This window comes from Aquarana catesbeiana, linkage group LG02 (genome assembly GCF_042186555.1).
Source record: "Aquarana catesbeiana isolate 2022-GZ linkage group LG02, ASM4218655v1, whole genome shotgun sequence".
NCBI classification, from domain to species: Eukaryota; Metazoa; Chordata; class Amphibia; order Anura; family Ranidae; genus Aquarana; species Aquarana catesbeiana.
In genome coordinates, this window is record NC_133325.1 from 237,211,457 (window position 1) to 237,237,803 (window position 26,347).

At 40.4% G+C, this 26,347-nt stretch overlaps 1 protein-coding gene across 2 annotated transcripts in view; it reads left to right on the top strand.

Moving 5' to 3' along the window:
* PIBF1 (progesterone immunomodulatory binding factor 1) overlaps window positions 1–26,347 on the top strand; it is a 301,512-nt gene that overhangs the window by 226,700 nt on the left and 48,465 nt on the right. For both annotated transcript variants that reach the window (XM_073614256.1, XM_073614257.1), the window contains one exon: window positions 8,655–8,785. In XM_073614256.1, coding sequence (XP_073470357.1) covers window positions 8,655–8,785 — 131 coding nt within the window. The remainder of the gene's footprint in view (window positions 1–8,654; window positions 8,786–26,347) is intronic.

Below are 26,347 nucleotides of genomic sequence, written 5' to 3' on the forward strand. Positions count from 1 at the left end.
GGCATGATCGACTGTATCCACGTGCTAGCAATCGATTTTGGAGGTTACCGGCCTCTCTGATGAACAGGCTGTCACTGGAACAGTTGCAGTGAAGTCGCAAATACTGTCCGTAAGGGATAGAGTTCTTAAGAGGTAAAGGATGGAAACTATCCGCGTGGAGTACCATGTTGCCAGCCGTACTCTTACGGAAAAGAGTACTGGTTAACTTCCCTTCGGGTGTGGTTGAAAGCAAGACATCCAAAAATGTGACACTGTCTCGATTATAGGTCATGGTGAATTTCAAATTCCGATCGTTGGTATTGATCAAATTGAAGAATTCAATAAGTCTAGCCTCGGGTCCCTCCCGGATGACGAAGATGTCGTCTATATGCCTGAGCCACTTGGTGATGTGGCTATTGTATAAGACGAGGCTCTTGTCATCCAGGAGGGACTGCTCCCACTCCCCCCAGGTACAGGTTGGCGTAGGACGGGGCGCAACATGTCCCCATAGCCACGCCCTGTACCTTGAGGTAGTGGGAGTTATGGAAACTGAAGTAGTTATGGTGCAATATGTATTCCAAACCATTCAAAATAAATGCGTTTAGTGCAGAATCATAACGTGACTTGTGTTGAAGAACCCTCTTCACAACAGAAAGACCTGAAGTGTGGGGGATACTGCTGTATAGGGCCTCCACGTCAATGGTGACGAGGATAGAATGATCCGTTAGTGTAAGGTTATTGATGATTTTTAAGAATTGTATGGTATCTCTGACAAATGATGGCAGCGATAGGACGAAGGGTTGAAGATGTGCGTCGATTACTCGACTCAGATTTTCAGATATGGCTCCATTGCCGGAGACAATGGGACGACCAGTAGGGTTTTTCAGGTTCTTATGAATCTTAGGGAGGCTATAAAAAGTAGCCACATTAGGATGTTGGGTCCTAATAAACTCATAGAGGTCCTTGGTAATGGCGCCGGTGTAAAAGGCGCAATCTACCATATTGTACAACGTAGCGTTGTACTGATTGATGTTTAGAACAGAGATTTGTTTGTACCATTCTTTGTTTTGTAGGATATTTAGACACATAGTTGTGTAATCTTCGTTGTCCATGGTAACTACGTTGCCACCCTTGTCAGAGGGTTTGATTACAATCTTAGTATTTTTGCTTAATCGATTAAGGGCTTGATTTTCTTCAGTAGTTAAATTGTGTGGATTGGATTTGGTTCGGGATAGTTTAGATATGTCCCAAATAGTCTGTTTCAAAAAAATGGTTACATTGGGATTAGTATTGGAGTTTGGAAATGAAGTGGAAGCTTTCTTAAACATGGTGGTTGGATTCAGGGTTGATTTCTCAACCTCGCCTAACAAAGCATCTAAATCAATTTGATCGATCAAATCTATTGTATTATTTTCTTGGTAGAGAATCGGTGGATCAGTGATCAGTGTCCACTGTATGTTTCTTTGGGTCTTGTTCGAATGAATCTCTGTTATTACGATTTCTTTTTTGTTTACCACGTCCTCGATTGCGTTGGGAAGAGCCCAATTCAGTGGAAGAGGTGGTATTGGGTTTAGGAGTTTTTGATTTATTAATTTTGTGATCCCGACGTGGGTAATTTTTGGATTGAACCAAGTGAGTATTCCATCGATAAGCTCGTCCCTCAGAGAAGGCCATTTATCCCTCCAAAATTGTATTTCCTTATTCTGTAAGATACCCTGATTGAAATCAGATAAGTTGTCTTTAAGGTTGGCCTGTAGTTCCAAAAATAAAGTATGTTGAGCATACGGAACCAAGGCCAGTTCCAAATTAGTTATTACCATGTCCAAAAGTGTAATCTGTTTATTGTATTCCCTGTTGAGAATAGCCATCATCTCCTGAGAACATGATTTGAGATTAGTCTCTGGCTGAGAGCGCTGACCAGAGTGTTCTGGCGGGGGGCTGTCCCCCTGTCAGAAAACAATAGAACAGCAGGGGAGATCGCTGTCCTAACATTGGGTTGTTAGTACAGCGACTCTGACCTGAGCTGTCAGGTTTTTTTCGTTTAGCCCACTGGGTTGAATGAAAAAAAAAAAAAAACTAGCAGTGTATACTAGGCTTTAATATCGCTACAAGCTGGGATGTGACCTCCTAAACACACAATAACAATGAAAGCAAAAAGACAAAATTGTCCCGATATGATTAAAGCCCAACTCTGGGCACAAGAAAAAAATGTTTTCAGTGGGGTTCTCTCATACTTCAAGGGTTAAATGTTCATTAAGTATAAGGGCAGAGTAAGAGAGTGCAATACCTTAATCCTAACTCTGGCAGGCTCCCCCCATCCATGCACCTGGTCCCCTGCAGCCTTTTCTCTAAGACACTCCTGTAGTCACTTGTCTATATTTCATGTAGAGGTAATAATACTGCTTTGTATGCAAAGATACTCAGGACCCATGCTGCATCCACCTAGGTAAGTATCATTTTGTTTTTTCCCAGGACTCCCATACTTCTCTTTTAAAGCAAATATCCTGCAAACCAATAAAGTGTCCTGGTGATAAAGTGAATCTGAATCTTAATGAAAAGTCTTGATTGCATTTTCTTCACCACCTTCCACCCAGAAATAGAAAGACACTCTCATGTGAAAAGCGCACTGACATTTTAGAATAGAGTATCAGGAAACATCAGGAAACATGCATATATAATTTACACACACACACGTAGGAATTTGGTGACAGGTGATCAAACCCTCACAAATTTAAAGATGATCATCCAGTAGTCATTGAGTCTGCCACATCTTTTTCCTATGAATTTCCAAAGCCTGCAAATATTAGGTTGGTCACATTTGGTTAGATTTTCACATCTAATCTGTTAAATTAACAGAATTTACCAACAACTATGTGTCTGATGTCAGTTCTTCTGCTGGCATGCTCCTACAGAAAGTTTCAGTTCCATTGGATACCAGTGGTAGGCTGTCTTGGATCCACACACAAAAACAAGTTACTGAGCAGGAGTTGCTAAATCTCTTGTTTCTCTATGCAGCTCAGGACAGGACCACCGTTACAACTCAAAAAGTAAAATGGAGGTACACTTATTATAAATTACAGGTGATCAGCTGTGCTTTTCATAGCACCCTTATTGAGCAAGGGGCTGTCCTAGTGACAGCGGGACTGCTGCTGTCAGCTGTGTAGACTAGTTATGTTATCAGGGCAGTGATGAACAGGATAGCCTGAAACACTACTATGCTCCACATTACTACTCATCACTGCCCTCCTTAGCTGTCATGTAGCCAAGAGTAGTAGTCCTGTTCTCATACAGCCAGCCTCTTTCTATATAGGGAGTCCTATGGAAGGTAAGCGATCAACCATTGTGATGTGTAATAAGGCCACTTTTAAAGAAAAAGTAGAGAAACCTATTAAGCAGTTATTATGCCCTACTGTAGAAAATGTTTTAATTAAAAGTAAATAATGGTTACAGGATTTCTTTATCTACTATTCTCCTTTCTTTACAATATATTGCTTGATGTTGGGTACACTTAATACTGGCCATATAGAATTTCAATAAATCGGTGTTTGCCTATTCTGCAAGGAATTTTGTCAAGTAGTTTTTTTTCTGGTCAGAGTTCAGATCTAATCTACTTTTTTAAAAGCGTTGCACTAGGCAAACAGCTACAGTAAATACACAAATTAAATGTATATCTGGGAGCTGTTTTACCTGTGAAAGGATTTGTAGGTAGGTAGGCAGACTGCTCCTTGCAATCACGTAAAAATCACAGCACAACATACTGGATCCTTGTGCTGCTTCTCTACTTTTGGTTTCTACAAGAGACCAATAATAAGTCATACACTCCACACAAGTTAGCAGGTGGTGTTCCCACCAAAAGCAATTCCTGCCATGGCAAAAAAGCAAAGCATCAGAGCAGCAGCATGTTTACACCCCCAGCCATTGCCGCTAAAGAGGGAGCATTTTTTGGCAGGGGGGGTTGGGGGTTGTATGAAGGTGTGCTGGGTGTGTTCCAAGCAAAGCTTTTGCCAGCATCCAATCACCTGAAGGTAGCAGCTAATATTCCATGGTCTATTTGCGGAACTCTATCTATGGGGTGGGAAGGATTAGCTGATCATGTGACCACTGTGATTGGCTGTACTGTGCTCATATGATTAGTAGTACGGACCGAGAGCTGTCTTTGACAGCTCAGTCTTTGTGCTGTGAGAGTGCAGTGAGTGTGCACAGACAGCTCTGTCGCCCATGGACACATATGTTCAGAGTGTGGCCATTAACATTGATCTATAGTTTTCAGGGAAGTTTAAATAGTTAATTTGGACCTAACTGGCTCAAATAAACTACTTTCTGCACTAACAGGTGCGCTTTATAAACTATGTAGCCTCAGCTACATACAATATACAGCTCTGTGTTCCAGCCTCAGCTACATGCAGTATACAGCTCTGCGTTAAGCAGTGGCACTAGAATTTCCTGTCCAGCTCCCGGACATCCTCTTGCCTCTCTGCCCCAGGCAATCAGAGAGAGCCTTGTATTCCTTAATCAAATATAAAGCTTCCTGTAAATGGCTGAGCAACACTCAGCCCGACTTTATTTAGTTCTGGGAAGTTCTCGTCCCACTGCTGGAACACCGCTGTGTATACTGTATGTATAGCTGAGGCTACATACAGTTCATACAGCGCACACAGCTGCTGCATGTCTTTGTAAAGTAAATAGTTTATTTGGACCAGCTTGGTCCAAATTAACCATTTAAAGTTCACTTAAAGCTGCAGATCACCTTTAACAGCCACCCTCCTTGTCACCGCATATATGCATTACATGAGTGGCAAGAGGTAATAAGACTATAAACACCAGGCACATATCTGACAGAAGGCTATGTTTTTACTATTTCATATCCAGAGTATTTAATTTCCACCAGGACTGCTTATCAGGTACAAGTAACTGTGCACACTACGCCAAGGCCTAAAAAAAGGCAGATGCTGTCTGCACTGAGAATTGCTTGTCTTAGGCCTGGCTCACACTATGATTTTATCTGATTTCCAATGCGATTATGTACTGTATTATGACTTTGATTTTCATACTACTGCAATTTCTGGAGAAGAATAGTTGGGGGAAAAAAAAAACACACCCAGAGTTTATGATGAGTTTCTTTTGAAGTCTATAGAGCACAAAATCCCACGGCTTTGCACCAAAACAGCACAGAACCCTTCCCCAAAGTCGCATTGCAGTGGTGTTGCATCGATGTGATGAACAGGCATCACAGCTGTGCACAGATAGCTGCGACTTCCGAGCCCATACACTGCAGTGACAGACTGGCAGTGGCCGCAGCTATTCGTACAGCCAGGGATTACCTGTGATGATTGTGGCTTGACACACCTTGTGTGCAGAAAAGCAAATGTAATTGAACTTTTTTTAATGATCCTTTGTTTTGAGGTTTATGTGTATCTGTGAGACTTGTGGCATGGTAATTAGAATTATTTTGTGGGTACAAGGACTGAGGCATATGTGTGCAATGTATACAGAGACTAGGCTCGGGTTCTGTTTAATCATGCCTCTTTAAGTCACTCCCACTATTAGGTGTAACCTGACTATGACCACCATTTGCCATAGGACTTGATGTTGGGTTCCAGCCCAGGCTTCCCTATATCTTTTATAACCCTAGATATGCTTACATTTGTTACACTGTTTTGTCTTTTTCATTGTAAGGCCAGGCAGAGTACTTGTTATGGGCATTGTTAATAATTACAAAGTGTTTATATTCTTTAAATATTGATTCTCTTAGTTTCTAATAGGAGTTTCCATCATATTTCAGTTCGTCAGTAAAAAATGCACGGTCAATACATTTTTCATGTTTTGTCAGCAAAAGAAAAAAGTCATTGAGGTGGGGGTGGGAGTTGGCAACCCTGATCCTTTGATCTTTTACATAGAAGAGTAAAGGGCTAAGTCTGACTGCAGTAGTATTTTTTTGTTGTTGTAAAATTGTAAAAAGTTGTAAAATTTTCCTGTACAATAACAAGGACCTCATTATTGCCCTCTAAGAAGTCAGAAAGGGTTGCGTTTTCCAGAATCAATTTAGTGAGAGCCTAGTGTTTTAAACCAGTGTTAATTTTGACGACAACTTTCTATTTAGTTTTAATCATAGTCCTTGGACTAAAATGCCATTTTAGTTTTAGTCATATTTTAGTTGTCTGAATTGTTTTAGTTGTATTTTATTCAAATTTTAGTTGACTAATGTAATGCATTATTTAAGCATTTCTCTAGAATTGCCAAATTTAGTAAAAATCAAATAACATGTTGCTATTTATGGTATTAAAGTTTGAGCATGCACTACAGACACAGATTTAGCTGTTGTGATATATAATGTCTTTATAAATAAAACCAAGTTTCATAAACAAACAAAAATATTACTTTTTGATCAACAGAAGTGCAAAATATATTTCATTTTTTTTTTTTTTATGCCCCCTACTTATTGTTATGTGGTAGTGCAGTGTTCATTTTGTCAACTTTCAATTTAATTTTTAGTCGTAGTCTTTTGACTAAAATGCCATTGGCGCTTTAGTTGTATTTTAGTCTATTAACAAAAATGAAATTTTAGTTTTAGTCGTATTTTAGTCATCTGAATTGTTTTAGTTGCATTTTAGACAACTAAAATAGTGTTAATTTAGTCAATGAATATATTTTAGTCGACAAAATGAACACTGTTTTAAACTGAGTATTTTAGGGTAAATTCTGCCTAAATTTCCATTGTACATTTGAGCTTTTATGGGAAGAATTTTTTGCTACACATTAACAAATCACATAAAATTAATGACTCTTGTAGTATCTGCACATCCTTGTAGATAAGGAGAAAAGCTCTTCAGCCATGCTGTGAATAGTGTGCTCAACATCTTAAGAAAATTTTTAGTTGGTCCTTTAAAGACCTTTTGACCTTGATTTGAACTGAAACTGAAGGTGATGGTAAAAAAAATGTCGCAACTTGGAACAACTGAATTTTTTCAAATAGTCAGAAAAACATCTTAATTTAAAAGTACTACCATAATGTGCCATTAATGGCTTGACTTTTACTGTAAAATGCATATTGCCTATTGCACTATTACCTTTGTATTATTCAAGATGTAAAAATACCTTTAAGAATGTTTACTTGTCCCACCTCTGTGAAAGTGTATTATGGAGCCATTATTAGGCATTATTATTAGCAACTACATTTTAGTACACTCTGCAAACATGCTGATCTATTTTCTGGGTTTAGACACCACCCTATTTGCAGTATTTTAAAAATATGTCAGCCTTTCTCTCATGCACCATGTAATAAGGAAAACGTGATACAAGGAATACACAATTCTTCAGAAAAGATGTATTGGATGTATGTCAACCTGATAAAGCCTTTTTACCTTGTTAATTCTGAAGGAACTCTTCATAGATTGGGTTCCTGGACTGCATCCTTCTATCACCACCCAGCCATCTATTACAACCATTTTTAGTTTAAGGCTGGACACAATAGTACATTTTTTCCCCTCTGGTTTCTCCTTTTGGATACGTAAAAAAATTCAGAAAACCTGGCTACCACTGGCAACCAAGAGTCAACAAAATATTGATCTTGGAAAAAGGATTCCCTCAACAGATCTGTCAATTGGAGCTATGAATAGGGCCAGCATATGGTACTTTGTCATTTAGTTTCACCCAAAATGACGAGGTTGTGGTGTATTTTTTTGTGTATAATATTAAACATCTATTATTATTTGGTAACCTGTGTTCTCCAAAATAGAATAGCATTAAATTATGGATTGTCTTGAAAAGTAACAGCTGTATTCTAAAGCTGGCAATCTTAGGAGGCTTTCAGGGTTCCATCCCTTCAGTAATGTTGAGAACCCTAGTATATTTAATATCCTGAAAGTACAGACCAGGTGAGATACCCATAGAGTGTTACATCCAGCATTCATGCATCACTTATGTATTAATCAAATTAAATTTCTAATTGACATCCCAGCCATTAGCATTCAATGTGCTGTGATGATTGCTGCCCAATGCTTGCTTAGTCTGTACATGAATGATTGTGTCAGAATCATCTGGGTTGAGCTGTTGTTTTTATGGCCTCATGCACACTGGACGTTTGGTCATCTCTTGTGGATGCCTTTCCTCCTGGCTGCAATGTTTTGACACTTGTAAATGTGTTTAGGCACATCAAGCGCTTGGGGGTTCATTCATTGTCTAGAATATTAATTTCTGCCCATTAAAATTAGTTAACATTCAAGTGCTAAACGAGACTAGCATTAGTACCTTTAGGTGCATTTTCATGCGTTTACATGCTTCAAACATTTTTCTGCCAAAACGCTGCTGCTCCTGGACGTGCTGGCAGTGTTTTGGTTTTTTTCTGCCTCTAAACGCCTATATGTGGATGGACATAGAATAACATGCATGGGCCTTTAGAGGCAGAAAAAAAAAACACCAGACGCCTTAAAATCAGTGTTAAAAATGTCCAGTGTGCATGAGGCCTATAAGGACTGCTCAACTGAATGCCAAACTAGACTGAAAAATAAACAGTATTACATTGTTTCACTTTCAGAAATAGGTTAATTTACAAATTAATCTTGGTTTTTCTAATTCGATGCACAATAAACGGGTAAAGCCTATGTACAGATTTTTTTTTTAAATGTCTTTTTGTTTAGACTATTTCAAATTTTGTTTTATAACTTTGATTTTCATAGCTGGATAGAACCAACTCCTTATTAGGTCATGTTCACCAGCCATATCAGTACCTTATTGAGTCTGTGCGCCAGAGGGATACACAAATAGACACGTTGAAGGACCAACTCTCAAAGCTGGAAAAAGATGTCAGGTAAGCGGTATTCGTTTTATTTATTCCTATTGATTTCACAGATTGTAAATGTAAGGAAAATACAAAGGCTTTAAAATATAAATGAGCTAATACAAAATGATAGTGGTTTCTTCTGATTTGAACATATGTTGCGTTTTAAAAAAGGAAAATGTACCCTATAATCTATAATGCAAAATAGAATGAGGTGTTGTGGCAATGCTGCTTTGGAAGAACTGATCAGTGAAAAGTGGGTAATCTAGGGTACAGAAGCACACAACTTTGTTTCATAATATGTGCATCTAGTGAAGATTCCCCCTTTCCAATTCTTGTTTTGTTTTATTATTCTTTTTTACCTTTTGTATTATTTTTACAGTATTTAGTAACAATTGTGGTACATATGCATGCATCTACTCCAGCAGGTTTTTTCCAACTGGTTGCCCCTCTTCCACCCTCAGCGGCCTATCTTACTTCTGTCCATTCCACGTACCTCCACAGTAGCTCTTGCATGTCCAATAAGGCATGACATACAGTGGCACACCATCTACCTGTAGTCTGCTAAAATGTTGAAGTAGTGCCCTATTCTGGTCTGTGAGTTTAAGGTATTGGTACATGTTCAATATACGCCATGTGTTATTCCGAAAACATAGCTACCACAAAGAGGAGACAATCAGGGTCAAAGAAAGCTGGTGCAACAGAGATAGAAGGAAAGTTAAATGGAAAAGAATTGGATTAGTACAAGGTCATTGTGCAGTATGCAGGCATGGAACTGGCAATATGGACATTGTATTTTTGGCAATGGGTGTACACATATAGAAATTGGTGAGCGAGAGCAGTGAGAAGGACTTTGTGCTGCTGAGCAGTTGATAGTACATTGAAATAAGTGCTAACAAATACCTGACCTCCAGCAGTTAAATGAACTTTGTCAACACTTCCCTTCATTGCTGTCTGTCTTCTTGTACACATTTTCCATCCGTTGCATAGCATTATAGGATCTCTGTCACTGCTGTTTTTTTGTTTTTCTTTTTTGTTTTTTGTTTTTTTGCTCATTCCTAATGTGCTACTGTTTAGAAATACAGTGTACCTTTCAGTGCTTAGAAGCACAATGCTCCTGCTGTCACCACTTACTATACACTACTAACTAAAACAGCATCCGTCTCACTGTAGACTGTCATCAGAATTAAGATACTAGACTGGGACCTTGCCAGAAGCACATGGTTTTTCATTGTATTTTTATTAATTCATAGACCTCAGTCCACGATTCTCTACATATCCTGATCTCATTATGCTGTGAACTGTAGCATTTTTTTTTTTCTACCATTTGATGGTATAACATATTTTTGAGGAGTGATGTTTAAAGCATGCTCAAGGCATGTTAAAGCATCACCCTCTTTAACTTACATGTTATCATATTAGTTTAGGTTAGGTTCAGGTGAGGTTAAGTTTAATAGGCACAGCTATTATTCTTATTATTAATGATGTGGTTTGTTGAATTTTTTTCTTTAACTAGTTCTCTTGTCGCTTAAAGTGAACCTGCATTTTTCAAATGACGGGCAAACTAACAGGCTTACTTATAGAACCACTACTGCCCACCCCCTTCCATCCTGTTTCCCATTGGAGCAAAGTAAAAACAAAAATAAAATAACCTGTTGTAGCCACTCTGTTTTGTCTGGTTGCAACTTACACAGGGCTAAGGACTAGGGCCGAAACAACGAACCGATTAATCGACAACTAATCGATTATGAAATTAGTTGTCAACTATTTCATAATCGATTAATCGGCCAGCCGATTAGTTGGCCTGTATACAGAATGCATTATTTGTTTACATATCAGGAAATACAGTGCAGCACACATACAGCTCAGTACACCGTACATACATGTCAGTAAGTGCCTGAGAACTTTTGAATGTGTGAATAGCAATGCCTCATGAGACATGGGCGGCACAGTGGTGCAGTGGTAGCACTCTCACCTAGCATTAAGAAGGGTCACTGGTTCGAATCCCAACCACGACATTACCTGCTTGGAGTTTGCATGTTCTCCCTGTGCCTGCGTGGGTTTCCTCCGGGTACTCCAGTTTCCTCCCACACTCCAAAGACATGCTGGTAGGTTAATTAGATCCTGTCTAAATTGTCCCTAGTATGTATGAATGTGAGTTAGGGACCTTAGATTGTAAGCCCCTTGAGGGTAGGGACTGATGTGAATGTACAATGTATATGTAAAGCGCTGCGTAAATTGACGGCGCTATATAAGTACCTGAAATAAATAAATAAATAAATAAATACATGTAGTCCTGGGCAGGAAGTGAGTGGTTCTAAAGGCAGAAGTTTTTTTGTTTTTTTTTTTTAGCTTGCTATAGGGGGCACTCTATACTATAATTTGCAGCTTGCTATTGGGGCACTCTGAAAGCAGGAGGAGGACCCCAGAAAAGGAGAATCAGGGCTGCTCTGTGCAAACCATTTCACAGAGCAGGTAAGTATAACATGTTTGTTGTTTTAAAAAAAAATCACTTTAAAGACTCTGTGCAGGGAAGATCAGCATCTGAACCCAGAGAAGGTGGAGGCTGATAGGCTTGGAGGTAATAGAAGGCATTACAATTACATTTAAAGTAAAATTTTACCAGTATTGTGCATTATATTTAAAATGATCATATCCATGAAAAGAAAAAAAAAAAGTCTCAGCTTTTAGTACTGCTTTAATATAAAATATTTATATCTTCCTTCCACCCTTCATGTCTGACCCCTTGTTAAAATGCCCATATATCCTACTTCTGGATGTATTTATTATATATCCGATATAAGTAATATATATTATTACTTTCACTGTTTCACAGTTTTCAATGAACCCCTTTATAGTAGCGATTATCTGCTCTTTTTGTGCTATAGAGGGCTAATTTTAGGTTTTTTAACCCCATTATGACAGGTGATACAAAAAAAAGCATGCTGCTGCTACTCAACATCTTAGGCCTGGTTCAAACCTATGCATTTTTTTGTGTATACGTTTCCATATTATCCAATTAATCTAAATAATCGGCCAACTATTCGAATATAAAAATAATTGTTAGTTGCAGCCCTACTAAGGACCTTCTCCAAGCTCCCACATGGCAGCAATTAACCTCTGAAACACCCAACACCACATCATGAGAGAAGGTGAGAAAGTCTCATACCTAGGAGTACCAACGACCAAAGTATAGGTTTTAGGCCGGAGCTTTCAGTGCTTGTGACACCTAAGGCAGACCATAGATGATGAGAGTTTATTTTCTGCAGCCACAGGTTGCAGGGATGAAAATCACTTGATTCCCCCCTCTGGGGGCTATTGTGTTCTCCCGGTGGGTGGGGGTGCGGGCAGCTATCCCTGCCGAGAGAGAATGATTATCGCTAGCAGCTGTAGCCACTGGCAATAATCTCATTCTAAAAATTCGATGTGCTGCTCGTACACAAGTCGATCAATGGATCGACTTGGGAACAATCAGTCTGCCCATTCATGGATCAAATCTTGGCCAGTCCCTACTGAATTGCTCTATGGCCGACCTAAATCTCTCAAAACTCGGTCTACTAGTAGTTGAATTTTAAAATCTGTACAAAATATAGCTTTAGTACTTTCCAAAATACTGACCTGGAAGATCAGATCGGACTTCACTCCAACTCACCCTTCTGCATAATTATTAAATAACTCAGAAATTATTGAAGCCGAGAATGCCAGGCAACTAGCAATTTCAAAAGATGGTCAGTAATAGTGTCTAACCTATCCATATAAAATGCACTTGAAATCTCTTAATTGTCTCACAGGCAGCATTTGGCTTAGTGTTTCTATCTTCTAGACGTGGAGAGCCCTATAATGGAGTGAAGAGTAGTGTGCTTCAATAGCATTTTATATTCATAAAGATATGACTGGCTGTATTTACGTGAGCATTTGTTCAGCTCTCTTAAAAGAGAAGTATAGGGTTTTTTTTTTGTCTTATCTACCCATCATACTTACCTAGGTGGATTCAGCATCGGACCGATGCTGCATCTGTCCCCGAGCGCCTCTGCACTGAGAACCGAGCGATCGAACACCGCAGATGGCTTGGTTCTCTCAGCTTCCTGAGCAGCTCTCCGTTCTGCCCCCCCCCCCCACACTCACTTGAGCGCTGAGCTGTGGAGGGGCAGGGAGCAGCCGTCTCAGGCTCTCAGCGGCTCGCTGAGAGACTGAGATAGGCATCAGTTCAGGCACCTGGCGGATCCGACTTTATTGTTGCGATGGCGCGGTGCCTGGACAGATTCCTGTGACGTCAGCAGAGAGTGGACTTCAGACTGCTCTCTGCTGAAAACGGGTCACAGGAGTGCAAAACGAATTGGACTCCTGTGACCCATATGAGAAGCCCAGCCAAACGAGCTCAGGCTTGACTTCTCCTTTAAAGTGTTTGTTACCCCAACATTTCATATTCCTGATCTGTTCCTGCTGTAGCATGTACTTGTATGAGAAAGTATCCTGTTCTCTTTGTATTGCTTACTTTATGTGAAGTCTCTGGTGATCCTTCCAGTCCCTCTGCTTTCCTAAAAAAAAAACTGACCACACTCAGAAGAGCACATCGTGGTCAGTTCTTTAGTTGTGCAGGGAACTCAGTGTACTCTCCTCCAAAGATCAAACTTGCCCTGACACGCCTCTGCTGCACAGCCATTTACTGGGGAGTTCAGTGTGCTGCTGCTTCTCCTCCCCCCAGCTCTTATGAAGCTGAGAACAAAGGGAATGTGATCACTTGTAAAAAAGAAAAAGCAAGGTATTTATAATTTTATATCTATACAGAAAGGTTTTGCCTTTCTTTTGTATTTTAAACTGAATGGGTTGTTTTACAAGGTGATCGTTTACAATCACTTTACTGGCTGCTGTGATTTGTCTTTGGCAATGTGCTCAGGTCTTCTACTTCAGTACAGTTCCAGCTGTCTGCCCCTACAGGTGCTTATCCAGCACTAACAGAGTAATGGGATTAGTTTTCATCTTATAGTTCATTAATGTGTGTCTTATCCACAGTTAATAAGAGCTTTGTTGCCAATATTGTGTTCTGTTTATTTAACTTTATGGTTATTCCTCCTGGCTGCATTTGGCAGGCATGTCATTGTTCTTCACCATTCATCATATTGTTTAACAAAAAACAAAACAAAAAAAGATTCTTGATTTTCTTGCCCAATAATCTTCATAATAAAATCTATATTGGAGCCAAAGGTGCATAGCAACAAAATATTTTCATGAATAGACTTCCTTGTACATCATAATAATTTAGGCCCTTAAAGACTGAATTCACACGTGTTGCACTTTAACGCACAGGTATATGTGCACTTCAATGTGCTGGTTTTCATTTTAAAGGCACTCCAACGCACATAAAGTATACAAAAATCAACCACAATGCACATACAGTGGGGAAAATAAGTATTTGATCCCCTGCAGATTTTGTAAGTTTGCCCACTTACAAAGAAATGATGGGTCTATAATTTTTATCATAAGTGTTCTCCGCTCTCTTTAGCCCCTTCTACCGGTGTTCCAGTTCTTCTGCCGGCTCCTCCGCTATCTTCATGCCGCTCTTCTGTTAGCGGGGGCCCGGACTTCTGGCTTCTTGGCTTCTTCTCTTCTTCCGATGGAAAGATTTGAAACATGCTTCAAATCTAGGTCCGGCGGACTTTTGGGGAAAAAAAGTCAGCGGGAGCCTACACACGATCGGATTGTGCGGCGGACTCTGGTCCGCCGGACCAAGTATGCCGGAAAGTCCGCTCGTGTGTACGCAGCATTATAGTTGGTTACCAGGTTTGTACACCTCTCAGGAGGGATTTTGGTCAGCTCTTCTTTACAGAGCTTATCTAAATCCTTAAAGTTTCTTGGCTGTCGCTTGGCAACTCGAAGTTTCAGCTCCCTCCATAAATTTTCTATAGGATTAAAGTCTGGAGACTGGCTAGGCCACTCCATGACCTTAATGTGCTTCTTCTTGAAACACTCCTTTGTTGCCTTTGTGGTATGTTTTGGGTCATTGTCGTGCTGAAAGACCTATCTTTAGTGTTCTGGCTGAGGGGAGAAGGTTCTCATCCAAGGTTTTACAATACATGGCCCCATCCATTGTCCCCTTAATGCAGCAAAGTCAGCCTGTAGCTTTAGCAGAGAAACAGCCCTAAAGCATAATGTTTCTACCTCCGTGCTTGACTGTAGGGATGATGTTCTTAGGGTCATAATCTGCATCTTTCTTCCTCAAAACACAGCGAGTCGAGTTAATGCCAAAGAGCTCAATTTTGGTCTCTTCTGACCACTGCCCTTTCTCCCAATCCTCTCTTAATCATTTAGATGTTCATTGGCAAACTTCAGACCGGCCTGTACATATGCCTTCTTGAGGAAGGGGGACCTTGCGGGTGCTGCAGGATTTTGATCCATTGCGGTGTTTTGTGTTACCAATGGTTTGTTTGGTGACTCTGGTCCCGACTGCCTTGAGATCATTCACAAGCTCCTTCCATGTAGTTCTGGGCTGATCCCTTACTTTTCTCATGATCATCCTTACCCCATGAGGTAAAATCTTGCATGGAGCTCCAGACCGAGGGCGATTGGTCATTTTGTATTTCTTTCATTTGCGAATAATGGCTCCAACAGTTCTCTCCTTCCCACCAAGCTTATTGCTGATGGTCTTGTAGCCCACTCCAGCCATGTGCAGGTCTACAATCCTGTCCTTTGACAGCTCTTTGGTCTTGCCCATGATAGTGAGGTTTGAATGGAAGAAAGAGATTCTGTGGACAGATGTCTTTACACATAACAAGTTGTCGTTAGGAGCACCTTCTTAAGTTGACAGGACTAATCTGTGTACCACATGAGCAGATACTGTAGCCAGTCTGCCGGAGCCAGAATTATTATTGGTTGATAGGGGATCAAATACTTATTTTACTCACTGACCTGCAACTCAATTTATAACATGTGTATCATGTTTTTTCTGGATTTTTAGTTGATATTCTGTCTGTCATTTAAAATACATCTATGATAAAAAAAATATAGACCCTTCATTTCTTTGTAAGTGGACAAATGTACACAATCTGCAGTGGGTCAAATTATTATTTTCCTCATGGTATGTGAATGCTTTGTTGTCCGTTACATGTCCAAAAATAAGTGCATTTTTTGTTCTTTGACAGCTTGTTCATAATGAATACACTGCTTTGATTCAACACACGTGCAAAAACCCGCGCATAAGTGGGCCATTAAGGGTGTAGCTCTTTAGCAATAGTAGTGCGTTCTGACACCTAAGTGTAGAAGAAGGGGTTAACCTGCACAAAGGCGGACTGATATGGCAGACTCCTAAAGTGTTTCATACAACAAATTTTAATACTTAAGGGGATACCTTAATAGTTTGGGTCAGTTTTAGGACTACTTTTTCCTTTACAAGTTTTTGAACTGTTGTATAAAATACTGTGAGCGTGTGTAAATATGTACAGTATCTCACAAAAGTGAGTACACCCCTCACATTTTTGTTAAAATTTTATTATATCTTTTCGCGTGACAACACTGACGAAATGACACTTTGCTACAATGTAAAGTAGTGAGTGTACAACTTGTATAACAGTGTAAATTTGCTGTCCCCTCAAAATAACTCAACCCACAGCCATTAATGTCTAAACCGCTGGCAACAAAAGTGAGTACACCCCTAAGTGAAAATGTCCAAATTGGGCCCAAAGTGTCAATATTTTGTGAGGCCATCATTATTTCCCAGCACTTCCTTAACCCTCTTGGGCATGGAGTTCACCAGAGCTTCAGAGGTTGCCAGTGGAGTCCTCTTCCACTCCTCCATGACGACATCACGAACCTGGTGGACCTCCACATTCTGTTTGAGGATGCCCCACAGATGCTCAAAAGGGTTTAGGTCAGGAGAAATGCTTGGCCAGTCCATAACCTTTACCCTCAGCTTCTTTAGCAAGGCAGTGGTCATAATGGAGGCGTGTTTGGGGTCATTATCATATTGGATTACTGCCCTGCGGCCCAGTCTCTGAAGGTAGGGGATCATGCTCTGCTTCAGTATGTCACGGTACATGTTGGCATTCATGGTTCCCTCAATGAACTGTAGCTCCCCAGTGCCGGCAGCACTCATGCAGCCCCAGACCATGACACTTCCACCGCCATCCTTGACTGTAGGAAAGACACTTGTCTTAGTACTCCTCACCTGGTTGCCGCCACACATGCTTGACACCATCTGAACCAAATAAGATTCTCTTGGTCTCATCAGAACACAGGACATGGTTCCAGTAAACCATGTGCTTAGTCTGCTTGTCTTCAGCAAACTGTTTGCAGGCTTTCTTGTGCATCATCTTTAGAAGAGGCTTCCTTCTGGGACAATAGCCATGCAGACCAATTTGATGCAGTGTGAGGCATATGGTCTGAGCACTGACAGGCTGACCCCCCACCCCTTCAACCTCTGCTGTGATGATGGCAGCACTCATACGTCTATTTCCCAAAGACAACCTCTGGATATGGTGCTGAGCACATGCACTCAACTTCTTTGGTCGAGGCCTGTTCTGAGTGGAACCTGTCGTGTTAAACTGATGTAAGGTCTTGGCCACCGTGCTGCAGCTCAGTTTCAGGGTCTTGGCAATCTTATTATAGCCTAGGTCATCTTTATGTAGAGAAACAATTCTTTTTTTATCAGATCCTCAGAGAGTTCTTTGCCATGAGGTACCATGTTGAACTTCCAGTGACCAGTATGAGAGAGTGAGAGCAATAACACCAAATTTAACACACCTGCTCTCCATTCACACCTGAGACCTTGTAACACTAATAAGTCACATGACATCGGGGAGGGAGAATGACTAATTGGGCCCAATTTGGACATTTTCACTTAGGGGTGTACTCACTTTTGTTGCCAGCAGTTTAGACATTAATGGTTGTGTGTTGAGTTATTTTGAGAGGACAGCAAATTTACACTGTTATACAAGCTGTACACTCACTTGTAGCAAAGTGTAATTTCTTCAGTATTGTCACATGAAAAGCTATAATAAAATATTTACAAAAATGTTAGGGTGTACTCACTTTTTTGAGATACTGTATATATTGTATATAAAAGGTGTGACAAGGTGTGTCTTTTTTCTGCGAATAGATTCCCATTACCTTTTCAGAATTTCCAAGTAACAATGTTGGTTGACCGTTGTACTATGAACTCATGCCATGTACACACGATCGGACATTCTGACAACAAATGTTCGATGGGAGCTTGTTGTCAGAAATTCCGACCGTGTGTAGGCTCCATCGGACATTTGTTGTCGGAATTTCCGACAATAAAAATTTAAGAGCTGGTTCAACAAAATCCATTGTCGGAAATTCCGATCGTGTGTACACAATTCCAACGCACAAAATTCCACGCATGCTCGGAATTAGGCAGAAGAGCCGCACTGGCTATTGAACATTTTTCTCGGCTCCTCGTACGTGTTGTACGTCAGCGCATTCTTGACGATCGGAATTTCCGACAACATTTGTGCAACCGTGTGTATGCAAGACAAGTTTGAGCCAACATCCGGCGGAAATAAATCACAGGATTTCGTTGTTGGACTGTCCGATTGTGTGTACGCGGTCTATGTGAACTATCCCCTTGTGATAAAAAAAACACACCAGCATGAGTTTACGAGTGTTCACATTCTGTCCACATTTGCATCCAGCCTTTGCATTTTTGGCTGCCCACATTGTGAACATCTTCCTGCCCCTCCTTAAACCGCCTATGCCATTCAAAAACACTTGATTTTTTCATGGAATGTTCAAAATAAGCCTGCTGTAACAGAGCCAAAGTTTCACTTGCACTTCTGCCAATTTTTATGCAAAATTTGATGTTAAAGTGGATGTAAACCCTCACATATACCCAGTGAAGTAAATAGCCTCAGATGATACACAGACATGAAACAAATCTCACTACATAAGTTTTACATGTACAGTTGTCCTCAGTTTACATACCCTGGCAGAATGTATGATTTCTTGGTTATTTTTCAGAGAATATAATTGATAACATAAAACGTTTCTTTCACTCATGGTTAGTGTTTGGCTGAAGCCATTTATTATCAAACAACTGTGTTTACTCTTTTTAAATCATAATCACAACAACAACTACTCAAATGACCCTGATCAAAAATGTACATACCCCAATTCTTAATGCTGTGTATTGCCCCCTTTAACATCAATGACAGCTTCTGCTGTAGCCAATGACAGGTCGACTTGGCCTTGTGTTTTGGATCATTGTCATGCTGGAATGTCCAAGTACGTCCCATGCGCAGCTTCCTGGCTGATGAATGCAAATGTTCCTCCAGTATTTTTTGATAACATACTGCATTCATCTTGCCATCAATTTTGACCAAATTTTCTGTGCCTTTGTAGCTCATACATCCCCAAAACATCAGCAATCCACCTCCGTGTTTCACAGTAGGAATGGTGTACCTTTCATCATAGGCCTTGTTGACTCCTCTCCAAATGTAGTGTTTATGGTTGTGGCCAAAAAGCTCAATTTTGGTCTCCTCACTCCCAATGACTTTGTGCTAGAAGGTTTGAGGCTTGTCTCTGTGCTGTTTGGCGTATTGTAAGCAGGATTGTGGCATTTGCGTAGTAATGGCCCTCTCCTGGCGACTCGACCATGCAGCCCACCTTTCTTCAAGTGCCTCCTTATTGTGCATCTTGAAATAGCCACACCACATGTTTTCAGTGAGTCCTGAATTTCACCTGAAGTTATTTGTGGGTTTTTCTTTGCATCCTGAACAATTTTCCTTGCAGTTGTGTCTGAAATTTTAGTTGGTCTACCTGACCATGGTTTGGTTTCAACAGAACCCCGTATTTTCCACTTCTTGATTAGAGTTTGAACACTGCTGATTGGCATTCTCAATTCCTTGGATATCTTTTTATATCCCTTTCCTGTTTTATACAATTCAACTACCTTTTCCCGCAGATCCTTTGACAATTCTTTTGCTTTCCCCATGACTCAGAATCGAGAAACGTTGGTGCAGCACTGAATGAAAGATGTCAGGAGTCCAGAAATTCATTCACCTTTTATACACACACACTAATTACAAGCAAACAGATCACAAGTGAGGATGGTTACCTTTAATAGCCATTCAAACTTTTTGTCACTTGTATGCATGTTGTCAGGCCAAAATCACCAGGGTATGTAAACTTTTGATCAGGAGCATTTGGGTAGTTTCTGTTGTGATTTATGATTTGAAAAGAGTAAACACAGTTGATTGATAATAAATGGTTTCAGCCAAACACAAACCATGAGTGAAAGAAATGTTGTTGTGTTATTATTCATATTCTCTGAAAAATGGCCAAGAAATTATAAATTTTGCCAGGGTATGTTAACTTATGAGCACAACTGTATATCTGCTGTCTTATCAGCTTGCTATATTCTTTAGAATTCTAACATCGGCTTAGAATTTTCACTTCCTCATTCTGCTGTAAGAGTGGAGTCTTGGCTTACACTGGGAGACAGCTGATTAGGAGGAAAGGCACACACCCCCTCTCCACATAGGCAGAAAAAGGAAGATACTTTTAGAGCTGTGCTGTGACAAGACAAGCTCTCTGCTAATATTTATAGCAATCTCCCACTACACACTTTTTCAGCTGCTTTTATCTCCCATCTCGGAGAACTTGTCAGAAGTTATCATGCTGATAACAGAGGAACGAAACAGCAGAAACATGTGGGACTCAGGTCTTTTGGAGAGAGATAAGTAAACACTACAGATATATGTGCATAGGTCAAATTTCATGAATCGGGTTTGCATCCACTTCAATCCACTGTGTCACTTAAGATGGCCATAGACTGATCGAAATTTGTCCGGTTCAGCAGCAGTAATTTTTTTTTAGTCTCTGACATACCTAATGTATGGTTTTTCTGAAGCTGAAAGCACATTATTGTTAGTGTTATTTTAAATGCAACACCTGGAAGCAGATATGCCCAGATAGTATATGCTTCAGTCTTATTAAATCCTCAAAATATGTATACAAAAAGTGCAGCGCTGGAAGACTACTACTACAGTAGACAGTGATAATTATATTCAAAAGAAAAAGAAAAACAAAGACCTAAATGCTGACAAACCGTGCACATTAGTATTCCACTAATTATCTGATAAAAATCAGTGGGTATTGTTCATAGAAAAAATGTCAGTAAACTCCAATTCAAATGTCATAAAAGACGTGCTTAATTATAATATAGTGTCCACAAAATACATATGTGAATGTTCCGCTGGGTAAATCCGTGACTTCCACCATTAACAGAAACCGTCACCACAGAAAAGATGGAGGCTTATGAGACAGCATAAGATATCCTCCTTTTATGGATGTTGTCCTCCCTGTAGATGGTTCCTGATTGAGAGCGCTGTAATGGTGGTTTCCAGACTGAGCCTCAGCAGTAGAGGAGGGGGGAGGGAGGGGGGGGAATCCCCTCTCAGCGATGATGAGAATCCAAGAAAGGAAGAGAAAACTCCAATAGTGTAAAAAAGTTTAACTTCTTTTTATTTAAATCGCCAGCAGGCATCCATAGATAAAAATTCCTTGCAAGGAGTTTAAAAACAGCTCCAATGAAAACGAAAGTCCGCGCATGCGCAGTCCGTGCGTGCGTGTCTACCCTGTCTACTGTAGTAGTAGTCTTCCAGCGCTGCACTTTTTGTATACATATTTTGTTTTGTGCCCCCTATCAGGGTTATAGTGTTTAGCTGCAGGATATTTAAATATAATCTTATTCACATTTTTTGTCACATAATTTTTTCTGTACACCTAGCGCAAATTTTTCTTTTTAGATAGATTTATTAAATCCTCACATTGGCTAGGTACTATAGTGTTTTAGTTACATCCATCCGTCTTACCTACTTAGGAGTGTCTGACTGAATATGCACTAATGAAGCATCGTCTTCTAGAGTCTCCTAAGTACACTTCTTTGTGTACAGAAATATGTGTATCACTTTTTTGATCAAAGATTGTTCTCAGCAACAGACACTGAATTTTTGGCGCTTTTCCCAGAAACGTAATTTTGGCAAGAAAACCTAAATATTCGAATAATGGATAGAGGGGCTGAAAGACACTTGGGGAAGCTTAAAGGGTATGTAAAGGTTGCATTTTGCTGGTATAAAAAAACATTTCTCTTAAGTACACAATATACACTTTTACTTTTATAAACTGAATATTTCAAGATTTAAAGCGAACCTGAACTCAAACATTGAAGATTTGCTTTGTTATGGGGAACATCTAGAAATGTTCATTGTGCTTGAACAGTACCCAGAAAAATCTCCCTTTTGTCTTATGTTCCTCTTGGAAAAATAATAGTGCACGTGTGCCTAATTGCCTAACAGCAGCAGCAAATATCCAACTCACCCGAGATATAGTGTGTTTATTCCACCTCAATCAAAAGAAAGATAAAGAGCAACCAGGACTCAGACTGAAGTATGTCCCGCCACCCCCCACCCCCCCGCCCCCCCAGAGCTGTGCTATCCATTATTATATCATATACAAACTCTCAAGAATGTTAGTAGTTGTAAAGCCAGAAGGTTTTTTTGTCTTAATGCATTCTGTGCATCAGTGGCATTGCTAGGGGGGAGAGGGGGTGCGGGCCGCAACCGGGTGACACCCAGCACAGCGTTGGATTGAGAGAGGCGCCGCAGCTCTCTCCTCTTTCTCCTTCCGCCGCGCACTCCGGTATCTTTGCTGTGTCTACTTAGCTCTCCGGGATGTTTGGGGAGGGAAGAGGAGAAAGAATTGTGAGGCAGAAGCATAGGTAGATGGCTCTGGAGTCCCATAGCAGCTAGCCCAGTGCCCGGCGCCCGCATTTCTTCCGGGAACCGGCACTGCCATCACCTATTATTGTGACAGGCAGACGGGGAGAGGTTCTGGCTGCCTATCACAATTACACTCTTCACAGCCGACGGAGCTCCTACTGCAAAAGGGGTAACATTTTCAAAGTAGGGATACATGCAGGAGACTTGCATATATGTATGCATTGATACTGTGCCATTAGTTGATACATGGTGAACGGTGGGTTTACATCCACTTTAAATACATTTGTTCTATTTAAATGGGCTATTGCTTAAAGTGGTTGTAAAGCCACTATCGTACTATCATGCCATCCCCTCTATTAAATAAGTACATGTGCCGCACAATATGTGTTTTATATAAAAGATGACGATTTCTACCTTCTTTAAGAGCATCTCCTGGCGCTCACGTGACTCCTCAGCTCTCGCCTCTGCTGGGCTGACAGCTCCAACAGGCGGGGCTGAGAACTCCCACTGACGTCAGAGGGAAGGAGAAGAAGCCGAGAATTCATGTGAGCGCCAAGAGACGCTCTGAAAGAAGGTAGAAATCGGCATCTTTTTTTTTAAAACACATACTGTGCGGTACATGTCCTTATTTAACAGAGGGAATGGCATGATAGTATGATAGATTTAGAGCAGCGGGAGTGGCACTGTCATGAGCTGACAAGCAGGGAGGGAGGGGGAAGAGGAGGACAGAGGAGAGCTGCAGATGATGGAGGCACGTAAGCTGACCACGGTGTCAGGGTTCAGCAGCCATGATAAACTGTGGTCAGTTTATAAAGGGGAGGGCAGAACCAGGCAGGATCAGCCAGTATTCAGGTGATCTAGGGGGCCAAATTACACAGCACAAGCACTGTGCTGCATAACCTGCTTTGAGGCCTTTTGCACACAATACTCCTGTTTGAGCATCTATTTTTTAGATGGGTTTTTTTTCGTATATATGTGCGCGCATTTTTGCGCATATGTGTGTGGAATTGCGCAAACTTATTCTCGCGTTCACAATATGTTAATGGACATTTGCGCACATGAGGCGTAAATTACTGACCAAAAATGCATATTTTTCACTTTTTTTTTTTTTTTTTTTAACTAAAGAATACATGGCGCTTGTTGCTTTCATTACAATTAATGGGCTGTATTTTAGCTCAGTAAAAAAAAAAAAAAGAAAAAAAGCTGTACTGAGCTTTTTCAGTGTGCAAGAGACCTAAGGGAACAGGAGCTTTGTTACCCTAAAAAAAACAAAAAAAAAAAAACCTTTATATTTTCTAGTTATGTATTATATGTATATTGGTGACTCTGTATGGATATGTATATGCATGCATTTACTGCTGTCATCAGAGAGCTACTATGTAAAATATAATCATATTAAATAAAATGAGAATAAGGTATCTAATATAAATATCTCATGATCTAAAAACTTCATAGCTGTAAATATGCAGTTGAAACAAGTTAGACGGCCCATTTAAAGTGAATGTACTACAACATACAATAATGCACACAAATTTGGTGTAGGGTGCATTTCTTTGCAGTGCAACACAAAAAAACTGCACTGCAGTATTTAGCAGCAACTATCATGTGTGAACAAGGCCTTAAAGTCTTATGATGGCAGAAACGCCCTTGTAAACCCCAACAACGAACTCTGTTTTGTTCTCTTTTAGTTTAATAAATATACCATTGGATACATTTTGTTATCTGTTTGATAAATGCAAAAAAAAAAAAAAAACTGTTGAAACTGCTGTGTGGGCTGACAACACTTAATGTCGGTTCACACTATTGCGATGTGGGAACCAGTGCGATTCCAGTGCGGAAATCCGCATCAAATCTCCCTCGCAGGCAGTTCACACTGCCCTCTGCGAGCTGCTGCGGGTGTCAATACAACCCCCAGATCGGTTTGCAGATCGCAGTGTGAACTGTGAATTCGGACAGGAATCGGATCGCATGGGATACGTTTCCAATGCGGGAAAAAAAAACGGTTCCCGCGAGTGCAATGCGAGTTCAGCCATACAAACTGTATGCCTGAATTCACATCGCACAGACATTGCATGTGATCTGCACACCAATGCAGTGTGAATCACATGCGATGTCTGTGTTCGCAGTAGTGTGAACCCAGGCTTAAAGTGGTTCTCCACTTCCTATAATGGGCTACTCACAGATGCATAAGGATTTTATCATTTTGAAGGGTTGTAGAGACGAGAAGACTGCAGATAATTGGGTTAAACCCATGTAGGTGGATTTGTTTTATCTCTGTATATTAACTGAGGCTATTCACTTCACTGAGTATATGTGAGGGTTTGCAACCACTTTAAGCCGGCCATAGATGGTTCAAATCTAAGCCGGTTAAGCAGGAGATTAAAACCATGCATGGGCAGGCTGAATGTACCCAAGTTGATCGATCAATCAACTTGAGTTTAACCAGCCAGCCACATTTTATATGCAATTATCGCTAGTGGCTGTTATAGCCACTGGCAAAAATCACTGTGTTCACCCAGAAGGGATATGCGTTAAAGCGGGGGTCCACCTATCTATCGTTTTTTTTTTGTTTTTTTTTGGGTTTTTTTTTAAGTTCATTCACAAACTTTTCTTCTCAGCATTACATACTCACATATTGTGTGTAATATGTCCGCCTGTGTCAGATTTCGTCGGAAAGAATAACTTATATTATTCACTGCAGGCGGTTTCCATCTTCATTGTGGGCATTTGAAGCCCACAAGCATTTATTTCCTGGATGCGGTGAATGCTGTGCTCCCAGCATACACCACTCGTTCCCGATGTAGTGATGACGGCGTTGCACACTGCATGCTGGGAAGCCTGGGACTAGCTCCCAGGAGACTGTGCGGAGTCTGGGAGAGGCTAGAAACACGCCTACTCCCACGGGAGGAGAACCAGGAAGTGCAAAGAAGAATAGAAAAATAAAGGGTAATTACGGCAATTTTAATTTTTTTAAACAGCATGTCAGCATCTAGGCAAGGAAGAGAATACATACAGATATTGTGGAAAATTTGGGTGGAACCCCGCTTTAATGTTCTTTCAGACCATATATTTGTCTCCCTTTTATATTGTAAAGCGCTGCGTAAACTGTTGGCGCTATATAAATTCTGAATAATAATAATATAGCACGTAAAAATGCAGAAACAGTAATGCACATTTGCATTCAATTCTATGCACAGATTCCATTGCATTTTTAATGCACTGGGCTTGATTTACTAAAGGCAAATCTACTGTACACTACAAGTGCAGTTGCTCCAGATCTGAGGAGAAGCTCTGAAATGAGGGGAAGCTCTGCTGATTTCTATCATCCAATTATGTGCAAGCAAAATTGCTATTTTTTTATTTTCCTTGCATGCGATTGAGTATCCTTTGCAAAGTGAGGCTGTACCTCATTTACTAAGCTCTGGAGCAAGTGCACAGTATATTTGCCTTTAGTAAATAAACTCCTTTGTGTTGGATTCATATACGTTGCCATGCATTTTAATATTCATCCATTGATGTGCATTTTGCAGTCTTCTTAAATTTACAGCATTCCCAGTTCCATAGAAGGCTCAAAAAATGTTTTTGTTGCACTGCATTGACATGCATTGTGTTGAAATGCATACATTAGGGGCGGTTCATGACATGAGTGGGCCTGTGTGAAAGAAAAAAAAATGCTGCAAAATATGGGCATGGCTTAAATTACGTGAAATATTGGGCATGGCTTAACGGGGTGTGGTTTAATAGAGTCTGAGATTACTTACATAATGCAGAATGTGGAGATGTTAAATAGGGAATGTACAGTGTAGAGCAGGGGTCTCAAAGTACCGGCCCGCGGGCCATTTGCGGCCCGCGGACCGGT